The following is a 20,438-nucleotide window of genomic DNA, read 5'->3' as shown; positions in this document are numbered from 1 at the left end:
CTTTTGCTGCCAACCCAATAAACACCTTTCAATCTGATCTTATTTGGTGCCTGCTATGGGTTGAATTTCTGGGCATCCCCCCCAAATTCGTATGTTGACATCCTAACCTCTAGTACCTAAGTATGTGACCTGATTTGGAAATAGTGTCATTGCAGACATAATTAAGAACAGGTCATACTGGAATGGAGTGTGCCCTAATCCAGTATGAATGATGTCCTTACGAAAAAGGGAAATTTGGAGACAGATAGGCACACAGAGAGAATTCCATATGAAGACTAGTGTTATGCTGCTATAAGGAACTACCAGAAGATCTTTCCCCAGTAACTAAAGAGGGAGCACGGCTTTGCCAACACCTTGATTTCAGATTTCTAGGCTCCTAATCTACAAGACAATAGATTTCCGGTGCTTAGGCCACTGGGTTTGTGGTATTTTGTTATTGCAGCCCTGGTAAACTAAGAGTCTCTTGGAAGTATTTGGCAAGGTTGAAAACTGAAACACTGTCTCATCCCTTCGGGTCTGTGTCACTTCCAATTCCAGGGGTTTCCCCCACCTCCCTAAGTTATTTCCCATTTCTTCCTCTAGCTTGTCTTAAATGATGTTCTTCAGACTTCTGACCTAGGCTTTCTTTTCACTTCACACAGTCTTCTGAGTGGTCCCACCCACTTCGCTGGCTTCAGTTACTATGGCCTCCATGTGCTAGAAAATGTTTGACATCTGGCTCCCTGGGAGGAGGGGAGACTGATTTGTTTTTATGATTTCTGGTATGGGTACTCCCTCCAGGGCCAATGTCAAAGTGCCAACAGTTTAACAACTGGTTCTCAAAATCTAACAACTGGTTCTCACAGGCTGGTCCAGACCAGCTCCAGTACTCCTCTGCTTTTGTGTAAATTGCTTGTTTTTGCACAGAAGGGAAAATCAAAATACCTGCAGACTTGTCTTTCCCCTAACAAACTCCAGAAATGGCATGTCTGCAGCTGTGCTCATGTGTTCTTTCATTATTTCCGTGTCACTATCATGGTGGTGGATTTTTCCCCCTTTCTTTTTCCTATATGTGATAGAAGTACTGTACCTTTGATAAGTTTTGTTTTCATGACAGGTTTTGCAGGTGTTTTTAATTCTGGTTTTTGTCATAGGGCATTACTATTTTGTCATAGGCCAAACCAAGGCAATGTTCCATTGCAAAGGTGGTAAACAAAACCATCCTTAATACTAATAACTTTGATGCACATGATTTCCTTTACTTGGAGGAGCCATGGTGTTGGGTTCTAATTTAGTTGAGAAAACAGTCTTTGTCTGGCCCCACTTGCCCTTTCGTCAGGCTGGTCTCCAGTGTTCATTCACTTAACAGACACTTAATAAGCCCTAGCTGTGTGCCAGGTCCTCATTCAGGCACCGAGGAGATTCTGATGGGCCTCATGTGTGAAGCCCCTGCTTTCACAGAGCTGACATCCGGGGTGGGGCCTGGGATTGGTAAGAAACCAGGGAAACTAACAAGGAAGCTAATTTTAGAGAGTGGTGGATGCTGTGAAGAAAGTAAAGGCAGTGTGATGTGACTGAGTGTGACTCGGGGTGCTAACGCCATGCCCTCTGGGAGGCGGGCGGGCTCTGGTAAATGATCCTCCGCTATCATCAAGCACAATCAAAATGCCAAGCCCAGAAGCAGTGTCGGCCAAGCAGAGGAGGAGGGCCAGCCTGGAGTGTCTCTGAAGAAGCTCCTTTTATCAGTTTTAGGGCCATGTCTTTGCACCTTGGGGCTGGGAGTTACTAGCCCCTGACTTGTAGACTGAGGATTCTCCGTGCTATACCTCACTTGGGTGTGTCTCTTGAGCTCCAGACACACAGGGCCAGGCCTGATGGAAATATGTTTTTTGGTGTACCATTAGGATCTTAAATTCTGCAAAACTGAACACACACACACACACCTGCCTTCATCCCTATCTCCAATCTATCACTTACTTTTCATCTCAGCAAATGATAATACCATCTTCCAAGATGCTTCCCAGGAAAAATGCTTGACTCTTCTCCAATGTCCAATTAAACACAAAATCTAGTATTATTTCTATATCCACATGTCTTGAATTTGTCCATTTTTCTCCATCCCCACTCTGTCACCTTACCTCAGCTCATCACTTTCTGTCCACATTAGCATGACCACAGTAAGTGAACACCACAGCCTGAGATTCTTCTCCAAAATAAAAGCCTGATGAGGCCACTACACTGTTCTGAATCCTTCCATGGCTTCCCATTGCTCTTGTGTAAAGTTGGACTCCCGGACACGGAAGCTTACAGGTCCTCTGTGACATGGCTCTGCTTGCCTCTCCAGTTTAACCTCTCCCAACTACTCCCTGCCCCAAATCTCTAGGCTCTAGCCACACCCATCAGCTCTTCAGTGTTGCCATATTCTCTTCTATTTCTTTCTTTGCACAGACTTCCCTACACATGGAACACTTCCTCCAGTCCCACCTCACTGTCTTTGATCTGGGTAGGATTTATTCCTTTTGAATGTCCAATAGTGAAGCCACTTCACTCTCCCTGGAAAACTTCTAGCCACCCCCACCCTCAGCTCAAAGTCAGGTCAGGATCCCCTTTGTCTGTTCTCATAGCACTGTTTTGACATTGCCTATTTACTTGTTTGTATATATCGCTAGACTATAAATTATATGAGAACAACAGCTACTCTGTCTTATTTGTCATTGTATCTCTAGCAGTTAGCATAATGCCTGGCAGAGTGGACCTGCAGTGAATATTTTTTTGAATAAATTAACAGATGTCTATGTCTCCTTTGAATAAATTTTCACCTGTTCTTAAAAAACTAACACATGCACAAAACTACCTTGAATAAATTAAAATATCATGTGCTTATTACGGAAAACTTGTAAAATGCAGAAAGCAATAGAAGAGTCTACTATCCATCTCGTTATATAATGACACCTGTTATCTTCTTCTATATATATTATTTTCATTGTTGAAATCACACTATGTACTTGATTTGTTTTTTTATTTTGGTAAAATATACCAAACATAAAATATACCAAACATGGTTACCATCTTAACCATTTTAAAGTGCATATTTCACTGACATTAACTACATTCACACTGCAGTGCAACCATCACCACCGTCCATCTTAGTACTTTCTCATCTTCCCAAACTCAAGCTCTGTACTCTTTAAATAATAATGCTCTCTTCCTCCTCCCTACAGTTTATTTTACTTGGGTTTGTAGCAAAGTGGAAATGGTTCTCCTCTGAATCCTTACTTAGTCCAAGTTAGCATTTCCATTTATTTTCAAGTGGTTTTGAGGCTTGCATGGCAGATGCCATCCTTCCTAGTGTTCCTGTCAGGTCTTTGAACCAGGGCAAATTTCAGGTTGATAAAGTTTCTGAGTCTCACCTGTTGCTGCATTTGATCATGCCAGGACCCACGGTGTGTTTAAGGGGCCCATGAAAATATGCTAAGGTCCCTGTGGATAAAATTTAAACTCCTGTGGCCAGGATTCTCACCTGGCCCTGGTTGGCTAGCTCACTGCACACCTGTGGGCAATACTTCACTATTGACTCTATATAAAGATTTCCACCCAGTGCTCTGGGCATGACATGGTGGCGGGGCTGCAGGAGAGCAGAGCAGAGGCTGGAGTGGTGGCAGCGCCAAGACAGAGCCAGAGGACGGCTGTGTGGGCAGAGAGGCCCAGACTCAGAGACCAGCTTGCTGTGTGCAGACTCACTCTGAGTGGACGGGATTTTAGTGATTAACCTGCCACCATGGAAATAGAGTTGGGTATCACCCTTTCACCCCAAGAACGTTCTACTGTCATTTATTTGGTCACATTGAATCCATAGCGAACTTGCCCGGGGCTGAAACCCATTGGCAAGACAGTCCCTAAGATCTAAAGAAATGAATGTTTAAGTCAAAGAAAATGTTTAAATGTATAACTGAAAATATTCGTCTTTCTACAAACATCATCATAAAATACACTTCTAAGTGTTTTTTTGTTTATGGAGTAAGAGGCTCATGAAGGCAAAGGTGCCTAGTTAGGGAGCATAGTAAAAAGCTCTCAAGTTACAAATAAAAAGTTGATGAAATTCTTCCAAGTGGTAAAGATACCTCAAGACAAATGCTGGGCATAGAAGCCACAGGGCATAAATCTGCAAAGAAGTAAAAAGCTAACCTTTTCAAATAATATTGCTTCTCTCTCACTTACCAACTTTACATTTCCCTGTATGGCCCCGGAAGATGACTGGTTAGCCAGAGACGGGTAAGATTCCTCAAGGGAGGAACAACCTAAGACAGGCACAGTCGCAGGGGGGCCATCAGGTGAGAAATTGGGGATCAACAGAGGTGAGGCTTAGAACCTCACCCCTCCTGTTCTGAGAGAAATCTTCTGCATCCGTGGATGTTTTGTTGCCCTTGTCTAGCTTGGATTAACACATAGTCTACAGGCACACACCTGATCATCTACATTTGCCCTCTTACAGCACTAAACTATGTTTTCTACCTTTATCTTGCATCTACCTACCACTTCAGCATTTTATTTAAAATAATAATAATAATAATAAGGGAGAAATGTGGGATTCACATATAAATCAAGTATAAAAATCAAACGAATAATTATATTTGACCTGATTGTTTATAGTTCATGATGCGTGATCAAAACCGAAAGTTTCTGTGATGACTGCCCTTGCACTGTTCACCATGTAAGAACTTATTCACTATGTAAGAACTTGTTCGTTATGCTTCAGAAGATTGGAGACTGTTGAGAATTAGGCTTGGGGTTGATTAATGATTGTGCATTGAGTCCCCTATACAGAATTTTATTGTTGTTAACAACCATATGATCAATAAATATGAGAGATGCCCTCTCAAAAAAAACACAAAACTTAAAGCCTTGGTTGATATAAAACAAATTATCCTATAATCAGGTTTTGTCCTAAATTCAAACCGCCAGATAACTTAAAAATGAAGTTTTTTCCCTAAGATTGCAATGCCATTCATGAATATGCTAAATCGAAGCAAGTTTTCTAAGTGGCTTTGAGGCCATTAAGGAAATATTAAAATATCTTTAATATGAAAAAAAAAAGTTAATGAGAATCCCTGAAGTTTTTAATGCAGGAGACTTATCTTTTGGTCAGTTTCTGTCTTTTAATTCCTCTTTCCTAAGTACAAATAAAGAAACCTTTTGAAAATTTCACATATGTAGTTAAGCAGAAGAACATCTTCATATTCTGTATTTTAGGTCAGGCATTTGATTCCTAGGATGTCAAAAGACTTGGCAGTTCAGTAGTTCTCCTGGGATGATTTTCCAGTTTGAAATCAGCCCGCCTGCAAACTAATTAACTCAACTGTTCCAAGAACTACACAGCATTGGTTTTATGTCTTTTCAGAGCATTTGGAGAGCAGTGTGGCCAGGATCACATGTGTGAGCCTTCCTGGATGTACCACAGGTGCCCCTGCTAACTGGGTCAATGTTTTCTTAGTTTGGTTCACATAAATATTCATGGCATTTTCATCTTCTGAGGGAAGGAATTATAAGTCATTCTGATTCCTTTCTACAGCACTTGGTACCTTTCTGAGGACATAATAGGCACCTTTCAGGAGCCCTGGGAGCTTTATGAGACATGCATTTAGAATTGCTCAAATTGGAGATGTCAGTGTTAGGAATTAGAATCTTAAATAACTCTAAGTCATTTCACTTAAATGTAAAAAGATAGTTTCCCTTGGGGAGGGAGGTTAGGAAGAGGAGGAATGTTAAGTTACTTCTGAACTTCTCTGAGAATATGAATGTTTGAAGACCATCTGTTTTTCAAAGAAACACAGAGTCATCTTCCCTGTAGTTTCCACTCTTTTACCTCTGTTCCTCCATCAATCATAGAAGGTTATGATTTTTTGCAATTTCCAAACACTATCCTACTTGTCAATTAAAATACAAGCTCTTGCCACAGTTAGAGCACCAAGTTGCCTTCAGACACCTAGAAGAGCAACCTTGCAAATAGAGAGATTCAAATTGAGACGATTCCCTAGTATGACTTTCCCCTCCAAGGTCTGTATGGCTAGATACTAAGAAATAGGTCCACCAGGAGGGAAGGGAGTAAACATGTTTGGCTAGATTGTCTTGGGAAAAAAACATTCTAATTTCTTGCTTGTCTCCATAACAGCTCTCCAAAGCTTCGTACTTTGGCCAAAGGTTTGTCTCCTGCATACCTGAGATTTGGTGGTACCAAGACAGACTTTCTAATTTTTGATCCCAAGAAGGAACCAACCTTTGAAGAGAGAAGTTACTGGCAATCTCAAGTCAACCAGGGTGAATATTTTTAAAGATTAACTATATACTTCCATTAACTGGAGTCAGTCATGAGCATTCTTGGAGAAATATTATTGCTCACATCTAACAATTAATAAGAGATTAAGGACTTCCCACTGAGCTGTGGGGACACCTACACACAATGAATAAGCAGTGGGCAGGTCTCCTCTTCCTGGCAGCTTCCTGCAAGTGAGTCCTCCCAAGTGAAGGTGTGCTGAGCGTGCCTGGGAGCTGACTGTGCTGTAAGTAGAGCAGTGAGTGTAGCTGAAGAGGGAGCATGTGGGCAGAAACATGTCAAATTGAAGAGAGCATTTCCAGCTGAAAACAGCAATGGATTGAAACCCATTTACTCCAGCAGTAGATGTGGGTGACAGGTATAGCAGGGGGGACATGGAAACAGGCTCTGCTTCTAAGAATGGCTCTTATGACTCTTTATTGGGTGTGGTTCTCAGGCTTTACTGACTAGACATAGTCACCTTGGGTGAGTTTTAATATTTGGATTCCTGAACTCCATTAGATTAAGAGTTTAGCAAGCTCCTCAGGTGATTTTGATAGTGGAAGTCTGTGGGCTTCACTGGGGAAACCTGCCCTAGGGAGCCATGAGCCATTTGCCCTGGGTCTTTCTTAAGTGCTCTACAGACATCAAATGGAAGTTAAAACATTATCTTAGCAATTATTAAAAATATATGCATCATTGAATTATTATAATGTATATATTAATGAATTGTATTTCTGTATTTAATGTATTACATATTTTCCTTGTTTATTTTCTTTACTTGGAAGTGTTTAGAGCAGTTAGTATTTCAGCCAGAACTGATAGAATAGTAATTAGAACAAATTTTTTAAAAAGCAGGAGGGTTTCCATTTGCAACAACTTGGATGGAGCTAGAGGGTATTATGTTCAGTGAAAATATCCAGGCAGAGAAAGACAAGTACCAAATGATTTCACTCATATGTGGAGTATAAGAACAAAGGAAAACTGAAGGAACAAAACAGCAGCAGAATCACAGAACCCAAGAATGGACTAACAGTTACCAAAGGGAAAGGGACTGGGGAGGATGGGTGGGAAGGGAAGGATAAGGGCAGGGAAAAAGAAAGGGGGCATTATGATTAGCATGTATAGTGTGGTGGGGGCACAGGGAGGGCTGTGCAACACAGCTAAGACAAGTAGTGATTTTACAGCCTCTTACTATGCTGATGGACAGTGACTGTGAAGGGGTATGTGGGGGGAATTTGGTTAAGAGGGGAGCCTAGTAAACATAATGTTCTTCATGTAATTGTAGATTAATGATACCAAAATAAAAATAATTTAAAAAAAGCAGGAGGGTTTCCTTGGAATAACACAAAATAGTTTATGTTTAGACTTGGCTTTTCTCAAACGAGTCATATGCATTCAAAAGGTCCATAAGTTTTAGACAGGAAACTGTCCTTTGTTCATCAGTCTTCGTCATCCTGTGTGTGTGTAGTGAGGGCTCACTGGGATTATCCAAGGGCCTCTGAAACATCCTCTGTGAGCACAGGGATGGATGAGGCACCAGCTTCCAGGAAGCCAGAATGTGCAGCTTCACAGAAAGGAAGTCGCTGGCAGGTTCGCCCCCCTGGCGGCAAGCACCCAGCAGCCCTGCTGCCTTGTGATAAAGAAGCACAGTCGGCCAGACTTGGAGAGTGGTGGATATTTCCAAGTACACATGTTGTGGTCTCAGAAACTTTGTTGATACCAAATTACAAGGAAAAAGGTCAACATTTCCTGTCCTACCATTATGGAAAGAGGACATCACCACAAAGCAGATATAGTCCATGTAAAACAAATTTCTGTTCATTTTAACAGTGAATCTTAAGAGAACTGAACTGTTTTCTTTGGTGTTGGTCTCTAACCATTTTCAGTGTCTGAGGAGCTTCTGCTTTGTTAAATATCATGACATTATGTCCAATGTATCTGTGGCCAATGTTTGTAAATCTGAAATTTCTTAGGCAACCCACCCTTTGGTTGTTCGTTTGTGATGATTGATTAGCCAACAGATTGGACATTTGTAACAGAATGTATCTTTCTCTGAACTTATACCTGAAAACCAGAAAGTTCGTTATCCTGCTTTAGCCCCATAAATAGCTAAGTAAATACATGTATAGGATTTTGACCTTGTCTCTGTGAAAATAGATTCTCTAAATTTTTTCTTCCATTTACAGATATTTGCGAATCTGGATCCATCCCTTCTGATGTGGAGAAGAGCTTACAGTTGGAATGGCCCTTCCAGGAGCAATTGCTACTTACAGAACAGTATCAGAAAAAGTTCAAGAACAGCACCTACTCTAGTAAGAAATGAAAAGCACCCTGAAGGTGCTCCAGCCCCCAAAACATTTGGATAGCTTGAACTTGGGCTTGACTCTAATAAACCCTGCAACAGCTGTGTAAAGCTGCATCATACTCAAAGAATGTTATCCCTAGTTAGCGTGAAACCTCGAACCCAAAATTTCCTTTTTTTTCTCTTTTTCACCTGCCTTTGCCTACTAGCTAAGTAATGAATTACAGAAGTCAATAATTCACTGGCTAATATTGACCTTTATTGTTCTGAAGGAAGTCTAGGAAGACATGGATACACTTTCCACGTGAAAGTAAAATACAACGTATGAAGAGTAAAATGTGAAAACCATTCACAACTCATTGTCCCTTCCGTCACTCCTCCCAGAAGCAGCCCCTATTAGGAATCGGTGTATCACCAGGCAGGGGAATCCTCAGTCACACCACACAGTCTTAGCCATGAATGAAGCAGCTTTCTCTTCCCTCTGTGCTCTGCAGATGCAGAACTAGCTCGGCAAACCAGGAATTTATCTCCATTCACTGAAACAGGTTTCTAGTCTTCAAAATGGGATGATGTCCTGCAGGGCTTGAAAACAACTGAAACTAGCAATCCTTATTTAACTATGAAATATATTTTATCTGAAAGTTGATGTTTTATACCTAACTAAGGGTTGATGTTGCCCCAGATCTCAGTTAAGGAAATGACCTGCTCAGATTCTGTACAACTGTCTTCTTTTGACTTTTGGAAAATAAATTATCTTGACATTAATTTGGGTTAATCAATATTTCTAAAAAGCACATTATTGAAAGTGAACTATTTTTATAAGATTTTGCTGTACACTATCTGGACTTCAGTATATCTGATAGATGTTTTATATTTATATTTTTTATTTATGAAGTACAGAAAAAAATATGACACAAAAAGTAAAAAAATAGGTTATATGTTAATAGATAATGTAGTTCTCTTAAATTAATTTTTTGCATTTTAAAGAAAGGTGGGGGAGCTACTCTGTTGCTTTAATAACATGATCTGTGGTTGAACGGAATCTGGTGTAAAGCAGGACCGTCTCAGATCCCACTAAAGAGCCACAGCAGTAAGGTCTCATTTGTAATAAATCATTATGCTACAGGCCTGCTAGGAAAAGACTCCATGGTTTTGGGTAGTTTGTAGATTCCTACTTTTTTTTATTATGTTAAATATTATACTAGTTTATGTTTAATTTTTCTAAAAAAAGATATGCTACTCCACATGACCTTTCTGTAACCAAGATAGGAGGTTTCTAACATCTTTTCCTGCCTCTGGGTTTTGGACCTTCATAGTTTCCACACCAGGGAAGCTTCCTTTGCTAACCATGTAACTGGGTCAGTATAACTCCAGCCATCTTGTTGGCAATGCTAAAATGTATAACAAATGGAGATAGTTGACTTGTATTTGGAAACATTTGACTTCTGGTTTGAAATTTTCTATTTTAATCTGCATATCTTGGAAACATGTAGGTAGGAATCTACTGTGTTTAGCCTGGGCACCAACTCATAATGATAAGTATCTCAGAAGCTAGGAGGTGTTTCCGTACATTGCTCTGCATCCATGGCTGAGGTTGGAAATGCCTGAGTACTTGGAGTGGTATCATACAATGGGGAAGACAGAGCAAAAGTCTATTGTGAAAAGAACACGTTAATTGCTTAGTGGCCTGAACCCTTAAAACAGGTGTTCTGGAAGATATAGGTTAAGTTTTCTAATTACAGGACTTGTTATGGTGTATTTAACTTATGTAGAAGATGACAAAAACATTTGTCATGGGAATATAAACACACTGTAAACCTGTTTGGACAGGAGAAGGAAGCAGTGTTACAGATGTAATTCTGGATGTGACTGCACAAATGAGGACTTCCTTGTTAAAATAATCCTATTTAGTGAGCTAATTCCTTGCTGTCCTTCTCCACCTCTCTTCCTCATCACCCAACACCGCCCCCCCACAACACGCACTCCCATCCTGGATGCTGGACACACATAATGTGAACATACAGGCTTAATGCCAGGGAGAGTCAGTGCCTGTTTTTAATGACATTTAGATTATCCTTGTCCCAGAGATAAGAGATTGGATAATGATTGGATATCGACTAATTATCTATGACTTTTGTTATTATTATTATTATTATTTGAGAAGAGAGTAGGGTGGGTGGGTTTGTGTTTTTTTAAGAGTCGATTTGAACTCAGCCCCACCTCTTATTTTAGATGATACTGTTAAATTTTAGGAAGCTTATGATGGAATTTCAAGCTATGCAAATTCCAAGTGCATTCGGAAAAATGAAGAAATAGATAAAGAGTAAATTATGAGCTGTATAAATAATGTAAAATGCAAATGTTCCAGGTTTTTTGAAAATGCCAGAATCTTTGTACAGAGGCTAGGCAGCAGTAATAGTGCTGTATATCTCTAAGGGTGTTTTATGGTTTGCAAAGGGTTCTCACATGTGTGGTGTCAACCTTGGCTATGTGAGGAAGGTGTATGTGGATTGCTGCTTCCCAGACTACAGATCCGTAGCTGAGGCTCATGCAGGGTAAAAGGGTCACCCCTGATCATACAGTCTGTAAGTGAGAGAGAGCAGGGCCTGCAGCTCAGATCTTATGAATCCTGGTCCAGGAAACTTTCTACAACATGATTTTATCACATGTCCACCTACAGTATACTGTGACTACGGCAGTGAGTCATGCCTTTGCAACAGGCTCTATGAATGGCACTGCCATCAAAGAGCTGAGTGGTACTGGGCAAAGCACTTCAATTCTTGAGTATTAGTTTCCTCATTGAAAATGAGGGTGGAGGTTTGGGGAGGACTCAGGGCTGCCAAAGGCTCTGTGCTGTCCTCAGCCACAGCTCCAGATCCAGGGGCATGCTGGGCTGCAGGACTCCAGAGCTTTTCAAACCCTAATGTCTGTAAGCAGGTGCCAGAGCAAACATCAGAAACACCTAAAACAGCTTGCTAGAGTCATTTCTGCCCCTCAGCCTTTATCAGCAACATTAAATCTAGGGTTTCACTGTTCTGGTGATCTGAATAACTCAGGCTGGAGATTTAGAAAGAAAACAAAAACAAACCCATTTTCAAGGAGAAAGGGTGTTAAGTTTGCCAGGGATGGCTGATGGCAAGTAGAGTTTTTTTTAACCAGGAGAATTCGAGAGTGAATTTCTACTTAACAAATAACCAAAAAATCATTATTATACATACAATAAAAAGATGACACTCAAAATGACATTGTGGCCACTCTCAAGAAGTGATTATAGACTAGCTAATGTTTGGAAAATTTGACAAAACTTCTCAAGTTTTTATGGCACTTTTTTCACAGCATACCTAGACCATAACAAATACCTAAGAGCTTCAATTATTAAGTTGTTAGGTCCAAACAACCTAATAGTAGTAATTCTTGTCACATCCAACAGATGTGATGGGTTTCTCTTGCAAACTTAAGAGATCCTGCAGTGCCCCTGCTGAGTAGGGTTGCCCAGGTACATTTGAATTTCAGATGAAACTCATTTTTTCTGTATTTCTCAAATACTGCACAGGACATACAGTAAAAATTATTCATCATTTATCTGAAGTTCAGATAAATGTCCTGTATATTTATTTGCTTAACCTGACAACTGTGTGGTAAATTCACTGTAGCTCCCCGAGTGCCCTGGCACATAGTTTGGAAACCACAGTCCTATGGCCTTGGGCCAAATTTTTAATGTAAAATTCTACTAATTTTAAAGTAATAAATCACATACATGAATTTCTCAAAAAAATCTTTTAAATGTAATTAAATTTACCAAAATAGTTTGCAACTGAGTTTGTGAGTAGAGACAGATTATGAAAAGTGGGGTTTATGTTGACTAATGAGGTCCGGTGTGTGCAGGCTGAGCGCTGAGCCATACAGCAGAGTTTTCCCAGTCCACCTGAGGTCATCTGCACAAAACCTGTGTGCTTGACCAAAGCTTTTGGTACCTTCCATGGGACTTGATTCAACAGTTGGAGTAAATGAAATCATATTAATATTCTTAAATTTTTGTCTTTTATTCATAACTGTAGTCACTCATTAGGACTGGAATTCCTTCAGTTTAACAAGGGACATAGTAATTCATTACAAAGAACATCTGGAGACCTTCATTATGGTGGTGCCAACCTAACCCTTAAACTGCAACATTTTTCTTTTAGGAAGCTCAGTGGATATGCTGTACACTTTTGCAAATTGCTCAGGACTAGACTTGATCTTTGGTATAAATGCATTACTCCGAACAGCAGATTTGCAGTGGAACAGTTCTAATGCTCAGTTGCTCCTAGACTACTGCTCTTCCAAGAGTTACAACATTTCTTGGGAACTAGGCAATGGTAAGTGTCCCCCAGGAACATTTCGTTAATAAGGAGATTCTCCCCCTTGACATTATTTGTTCCCATTTATGACATTCTTTTTATTATTAGCAAATATACTTTTGACTCAACACATTTGTGCCAGTGCTCAACAATGCAACTTTTGGAATTACTTATGGCTGAAAACTCCTTTATATACCCCAGAACCTATTGTTAATCCTAGATTATGTGCATTTGGACTGAGGACAACTAGAATACAGCAACATCCACAGCTCCCAGGTTCCTTGAGATTTTCATGATACTCAGACCTAAATGTCTTGCTCCAACCCAGCCTTGTTTGTTTGCTTGTTTTGAAGTAAATTAAGTTACTAAACACTGAATACAGACTATTTCCCAAATATCTGTTAGTTTTATATCTCCATCATTAACTTCAAATTGTCTTAATAACCCCTCATACCTCAGTTATATAATTAAAATTTTTCTTTCTCTGGAGTATCTTCCTTACAACTAAGGGTTTTACTTTTCTTGACTTTGGATTCTAAGGTTTTGTAATTTGGAAATGTTTTGTTGCTTTTATATGCTGCTGTTATGTTTGCTTTTAAATAAACAAAACTAGGTATATGGTTATTTTGAAAAGTGCTGTCTTTCAGAACCTAACAGTTTCCGGAAGAAGGCTGGTATTTTCATTGATGGATTGCAGTTAGGAAAAGATTTTATTGAATTGCATAAACTTCTAGGAAAATCTGCTTTCAAAACTGCAAAGCTCTATGGTCCTGATGTTGGCCAGCCTCGAGGAAAGACTGTTGAGATGCTGAGGAGGTAAGAGCTAGAGGAAGCAGAACCATTTTTCTTAAAAAGAATATTTCTCTCCAGTGGGGCCCATCAACAGCCTACTTCTTATTAAACCATTTACTGCCTAACTAGATGTTTTACCAAAGAGGGAACATTGGCGCAGAAGACCAAGGATTTGGGGGCAAATAGCAGCTATGAAAACTTTTTAATCAGAATTAGGAAATTTCTGTTTGCTGGAACCTAAAGTAGTAACAGCCCATTTCTAGGGAACAAAATTCTTGCTCATGTATTGTGCATATGAAGATTAAGTGATAACATAACGGATTTTTTTTCCTAGCTTCCTGAAGGCAGGGGGAAAAGTGATTGATTCAGTTACGTGGCATCAGTAAGTATGTTTCCTGACCTTAATACTAAGGAAGTAATGCAAGCTTTACTTGTCACCTAGTTTTCAAAAAATTATTTCCATTTAACTGCTAATTGGCCTTATAGTTCAAGTAAGAAACAAAGTGTCTCCAGCAGCACTGTTCTAGAATTTTAGTATTAATAAAACAAAAATTCAAAGATGTGGTGGGGACCTGATAATGGGGGGAATCTAGCAACCACAATTTTGCTCATGTAATTGTATTTTAATGATACCAAAATTTAAAAAAAATTCAAAGATTAAGGCACATTACCATTTAACTCATGGAACAGATACCTAGCTAAAGCCAACGTGCTTGCCAAAGAATGGGTAACCCATGAGTATCCACACTGGTGACTGTGTCTTCTCAGGACAAAGTAACTGAACCCCTTCCACCTTGGTCTCTGCTTAGTAGAACATCTGCCTTTTTTTATAAAAGGGGGGTGGGAAGAGGTAGGAAGGAGAGTAAATTCAGCCAATTAACTTAAAAGCAGAAAGTAAAGAGTGTTGCTTTGTTTCTGAATACTTTCTGAATAATTTAGCTACTACTTGAATGGACGAATTGCTACCAAAGAAGATTTTCTAAACCCTGATATACTGGACACTTTTATTTTATCTGTGCAAAAAATTTTCCAGGTAAGTCTTTTTTCTTTTTCATGTGCATTAGTTCCCCCTTATTCTCAGGATGTATGTTCCAAGACCCCCCAGTGGATGCCTGAAACTGCAGATAGTACCAAATCCTTTGCATACTAAATTTTTTTTATCCATATATATCTATGATTAAGTTTGATTTGTAAGTTAGGCACAGTAAGAAATTAACAACAATAACTAAGAATAAAATAGAACATTTATAGCAACATACTTTAATAAAAGGTATGTGAATGTGGTCTCTCAAAATATCTTATTGCATTGTCCTCACTCTTCCTTTTCTTTTGATGATGTGGGGTGATAGAATGCCTATGTGATGGGAGGAAGCGAGGTGAGTGACGTAGGCATTGTTATGTAGTGTTAGGCTACTATTGACCTCAGTGTGTCAGAAGGATTATCAGCTTTTGAACTGTGGTTGACTGAGCAGGGACTCCTGTAAAGTCATAGTCCTTATTTTGTAGACGAGCTAGTTCTAAATTCTATGTGTATATAAATTTACATGTTTTTTTCAACTTTAGAGAATAGGCCCTAGGTCTTATTCACCTTCAGTCCCCCTCAATATAGGGTCTTACCCATGTATGTTGATTAGAAGTTAAAAATAACTTCCAGTAGCCTTTCTGGTAGAATTATCTCTCATAGGGCATAAGAATGGGATTATTTAAATACCTCCCATACCTTGTATTCCAATAAAAGTAAATTGCCCAAGAATCTAAATGACTATGAGCATATTTCATAGCTATATTGGACAAATGGGCCTGGAAATGAAAGGGTTTGAATGTAGTTAATCTTCAGCACTACAAATGGTCAGTCTGTTTGCAGTTACCACGGAGACTTTCCTGTTCCATAGGTTGTTGAGGAGACCAGACCCAACAAGAAGGTTTGGTTAGGAGAAACAAGCTCTGCGTACGGGGGTGGAGCACCTTTGCTGTCCAATACCTTTGCTGCTGGCTTTATGTGAGTGAAGAAGCACTTGGCTCAGGGACCAGATAGCAGCATTCTACTATCCTTTTATTAAGTTGAAATAGCTCATCAGCCAAAAGCTGATCAAAGACAATTTCTGTGGTTGAGCCCCAAAATTTGTGCCAGATATTGCAAGAAAATGATTTACTAAAGTTTGCTGGACATCTTTAATGTGTGTCCCAAACAATCATTTATGAATGAATTGCTTTAGAAGTGTTGTTCCTTGATTATGGCTCTTAAGTATGCCAAGGATTCCTTCCTTTAAAGGAGATGATGAAAGAGTGCATCTAGAGCTGTGACTCAGCCTCTAAACTTCTTGGGAATCTATGAATATAGCTACAAATATTATATTCATGGATTCCCAAGAAGTTTAGAGCCTGAAGTATGAGATCACATCAGAGGGGCTACCAATGAGTTTAAAGATTGAATGCATCACCTCATTAACCAACCACCACAATCTTGTTTGCTTTAAACAACTGGTTTACTTATGATTAATCCGTAAGTCTGCTAACACTCTTATTAATCTAAATTCTGTATCTTCACATTGAGACATATTCTCTTACCTCTCCTACCCTCATTCTTCTAAGTCCAGAATAAAGCACAAATCTTTATGCTCATTGAGGGTATGAGGCATACAGAGAGAATGGATTTTGTTTTGCCATTAACTAATGCAGTGGGGGAAATGTCCAAAAAGTTAAGTGTGATTTCTACTTATTTCACATTTTACTACTGCTGACTATTAGCAACCTTTCTTCAAACCTCACATGGGACTGTGGAGGCAAGGGGTACCCCTCAAGATGGAGAATAATCATCTATAGGGATGGGAATTTGTCCACTCTGCTTAGCAGAAGTTGCCTTACCCTGAAAGGGACTCCTATGGCATATTAATGGTCTAAGAATTTTTATCATGCTGAAGTATGAGAACATACTAAGGGAAGGATGGTCTCCATTTCATATGATGACTTACTTATAATTAATACTACTTTTCTAGTTTCCTGTCAGTTCCTCCCACATAGATGAATAAATCAGAATAGTGTGTAATTAGAATTGGGTTACTTTTCCAAACCTGAAGAAATATGGGCCTTACTTTATTCCAGGTGGCTGGATAAATTGGGTCTGTCTGCCAGAATGGGCATAGAAGTGGTGATGAGGCAAGTGTTATTCGGAGCTGGAAACTATCATTTAGTGGATAAAAACTTCGAACCTTTACCTGTAAGTGACCATTATTTTCCTATTTCTGTGAGTAGACTCCCATATACTGAGGGTCCTTATTTTTTTAGCTCCTATGAAGAGCAAATCCTCTCAATAAATTCAGTGCTCTCAGTAAGGAGCCAACCCATGGAATGATGAATTGAAAGAAATCTTAGAGATCTTCCATTCTAACATTTTTGCATGTCAAGAGAAGAAATTCTAACATTTTGTGTCTTAAGAGAAGAAATTTATGTGGGCCATTTGGGGCATGGTATGGGATCTTTAAACAAAGGGTCATTTGAAATTTTATGACTCTAATTTTACAAGATAACAAACTTAGATCAAAAAATGTTTGCAAAGTAAATTAAAGTGAAAATTACCTATGGTATCCAAAGTTTCAAAACTTTTTTATGTCATGAAATAATTTATTTAACTTTAAGATAAGCCAGTATCATGTATTTGCTCAAAAAAATCTCACCCTAAGAATTGGTTATTTTGTTAATACTCTCTAACATATTTATGAATGAAGTCTAATTTACACCCTATCTCCTACTGCATCTGGTACTAAATCAAGAAATGTAGACTTTCTATCTAAAAAGCTACCTGAAAGATATATGTCTAAAAATTGGGTTAGTGTAGATAAAGCTCTGGGAAGTATGACCTTGATTTTTAGTCTAAAATGGCATTTGAGGGGATCTATTTTCTAAGAATAATTCCTAAGGGAATTATTTGAGTAGTATAGGAAAGCTAAGAAAGTTTGCAAAAAGCACATGCCAAAATATAAACTAGGCTTTTGTGGTTTGTAGATAGATTTCCCAACAAAGTTGCTTTTAATCTTTAGTGGTCCAAGCTCATGGAGCACACTATTCATAACTTATAGAAAATTCTTAGAAAAATGGCCTTGTTAAAAAATGAAATCTATCTTCTCCAAGTATAAGTCAACTTTAGAGTTAAAACAAATGATATTTTCATTAGGCAAATATCCAAAATCTGGCCCTTTCTTAAATGCACCTTGAACATGGAAGGTAAATAAGTAGCTTCTACAAAATTCACTTTGAGTATAATGGCTAGGAATTAACCAGCTTATTCTGTCACTCTTTGTAAGTAGCAACAGCTATTTATTATGTTAACAAAATCTTTTCAATGCCCAAACATAAACCTTTAGCTTAAGAACCCTTTGTATATGCATTAAATATACTTCTTCCTCAAAGTTCACAGTTGGCTAGAAAAACTTGCAAGAAGAGTAAAAGGTACCCTTTGACACCTGCAGGATACATGGGAATCAGCTTTAAATCTACCACACACATCTGTTTCCCTATTTGATTTCCATAACAGTACTGGAAATGGGCAAGGCAAGTATTTTAGATCCATTTTCAAATGTGGAAGTTCAAACTGAGATCAGGCTGTGTGATTTGCTGGAGGTCACACAGTTGTCCTGTGTTACTTGAAAGAATCCTGCACAAATCCTGGCCGAGGCCTGCTTTCTACCCTACCACTCACTGAACCAGGCTGAAGTTGTCTCGTTGGAAAACATGTAATTGGTTTTACTCGTCTCCAGTGAAAAATTTGATTTTAAGCAGGGAAACAAAAGCTGTTTTTCTATTGAGTCTACCTTTCCTCAGCTCAAGAGGGAGGAAGAGTTGTGGCATATACTGAGTGGGGTTCTTAAAAAAAGCACAGTCTTTTTAATGTGGAAAATTTCAAAGTATATAAGTATATGAATCCCTATTCTTGTTTAATCCAGAATCCTACCTGCTCCTCACCTCCCACCTACTAGATTGCTTTCAAGCAAATCTCAGATATATCATTTTATCCATAAATATTTCAGTATGTATCTCTTTTGTAAAAACATAAAGTATCATTATCATACTTTAAATAATGTTAGCAATAATTCCTCAATATCATCAAATATTTAGTGTTTCACATTTTCCTTTTCATATCAGATGTTTCTAATAGTTGGTTTATTCACATCAGAATCCAAACAAGGTCCATGTATTGTCTTTGGTTGATATATCTCTTAAGTCTGTTAATTGTGAAGTTCTTCCTTCCTCTCCTATCTTGTCCCTTGGAATTTATTAATTAAAGAAAACAAGTACACATGGTGATTAGATTTGCCATGACCATGATTCATAATGTATGAACATAGTGGGTCATCATGATATACACCCAAAATTAATAGGTTATTTATTGTATGCAGTTACACTTCAATAAAAAAAGAAGAAGAAAAAGAAACCAGGTAGTTTGTTTTATAGTGTTTCCCACAACATGGATTTTGCTAAATTTATTCCTGTGGTATCAGTTAGCATGTTAACCCCGTGTTCCATCTTTCCTGTACACTGGTAGGTAGACCTTGAGGCTAGAGCTTATCAGATTCTTGTTTTTGTTTTGTTTTTCAAGAATTCTTTATAGCAGATGTGTGTTTCCATCAAGAGGCACATAATGTCTGCTTGTCATTCTTTTTATACCTTGATAGCCAATGATGATTGTTACGTAATACATTATTTTATTGGGGGGGGCAGGCAATGGTTATAAGGTTTTAAAGGAAACTGTTTTAGTGTCTTAAACATATACAAGCTCTATGTTTAAAATTTGCCTTTGTGTGCAACCATGTGTGTGTGTGTGTGTGTGTACACATGTGTGTACCTAAAAGTTTGGCTTTGAGCTTTGCTTTGAATTCTTGCATGATAGACAAAAAAGAATATTTAAATTCTCTCTCAGCAATATTGCCCTCAGATTCATGGTGGTAACATGGACCAAATGAGGTATTCTGTTTAAATACCTCTAGGATAATAGTCCCAGTCTTTATAGGATAACTATTTGCTTGACACTGTTTTTGTTAAATAAATAACTAAATAAAGATCTATTTTTGCCCTTCCCCTTCCCAACCACCACAACTAGGACTATTGGCTATCTCTTCTGTTCAAGAAGCTGGTAGGCACTAAAGTATTAATGGCAAGTGTGAAAAGTCCAGAAAGAAGCAAACTTCGAGTATACCTCCACTGCACAAACATCAACCAGTACGTATGCAACACATTCTTTTCCAGGCAACAAGCTTTAATCAGTAAGCACGTGGCTTCCTGCTCTGACACCCTGTGGTCCTCTATACAGTGGGTTTAAGGCTTGTCATTGGTCTTTACTTTTATTTCTGTTTTCACAGTGACATGGTGCCAGAGTTTAACTAAAAATAAATAAATAATAAATAATGGGCATTTGCAATCTAGCATAAATTTGTACACTGATTTTGTCATAATCCATACTAGAAATACACTCTGACTTTAAATAAATAAAGAAAAGGACAAATTTAAGAACACGTAACTATTTTTATTTGAACAGTTAAGTCATTGAAATTATGAGTGAATATAAATATGAATGGATTCACATGAATGATTATATGAATATAATCATATCTGACAAATTCAATAAAGGAGAAGAAGAATTAAGAGGAATTAGTTAAAATTCATTTTAAGAGAAGAATTAGAAAAATAACTTAAAAGAAGGAGGAGAACAATAGTAACA

The 20,438-nt window shown here is 38.5% G+C and overlaps 1 protein-coding gene across 4 annotated transcripts in view; it reads left to right on the top strand.

The window, feature by feature from the left end:
- HPSE (heparanase) overlaps nucleotides 1-20,438 on the top strand; it is a 40,544-nt gene that overhangs the window by 4,922 nt on the left and 15,184 nt on the right. For 2 of the 4 annotated variants that reach the window (XM_057502407.1, XM_036906370.2), the window contains exons 2-10: nucleotides 6,149-6,294; nucleotides 8,479-8,604; nucleotides 12,779-12,952; nucleotides 13,582-13,750; nucleotides 14,061-14,108; nucleotides 14,666-14,759; nucleotides 15,619-15,725; nucleotides 16,829-16,943; nucleotides 19,821-19,939. In XM_057502407.1, coding sequence (XP_057358390.1) covers nucleotides 6,149-6,294; nucleotides 8,479-8,604; nucleotides 12,779-12,952; nucleotides 13,582-13,750; nucleotides 14,061-14,108; nucleotides 14,666-14,759; nucleotides 15,619-15,725; nucleotides 16,829-16,943; nucleotides 19,821-19,939 — 1,098 coding nt within the window. The remainder of the gene's footprint in view (nucleotides 1-6,148; nucleotides 6,295-8,478; nucleotides 8,605-12,778; nucleotides 12,953-13,581; nucleotides 13,751-14,060; nucleotides 14,109-14,665; nucleotides 14,760-15,618; nucleotides 15,726-16,828; nucleotides 16,944-19,820; nucleotides 19,940-20,438) is intronic. The other 2 variants (XM_036906371.2, XM_036906372.2) reach the window with 2 other exon arrangements.

Source organism: Manis pentadactyla, chromosome 5 (assembly GCF_030020395.1).
Source record: "Manis pentadactyla isolate mManPen7 chromosome 5, mManPen7.hap1, whole genome shotgun sequence".
NCBI classification, from domain to species: domain Eukaryota; kingdom Metazoa; phylum Chordata; class Mammalia; order Pholidota; family Manidae; genus Manis; species Manis pentadactyla.
The sequence above is the reverse complement of the archived record's forward strand: the minus strand, read 5'-3'. Positions and strand labels throughout refer to the sequence as shown.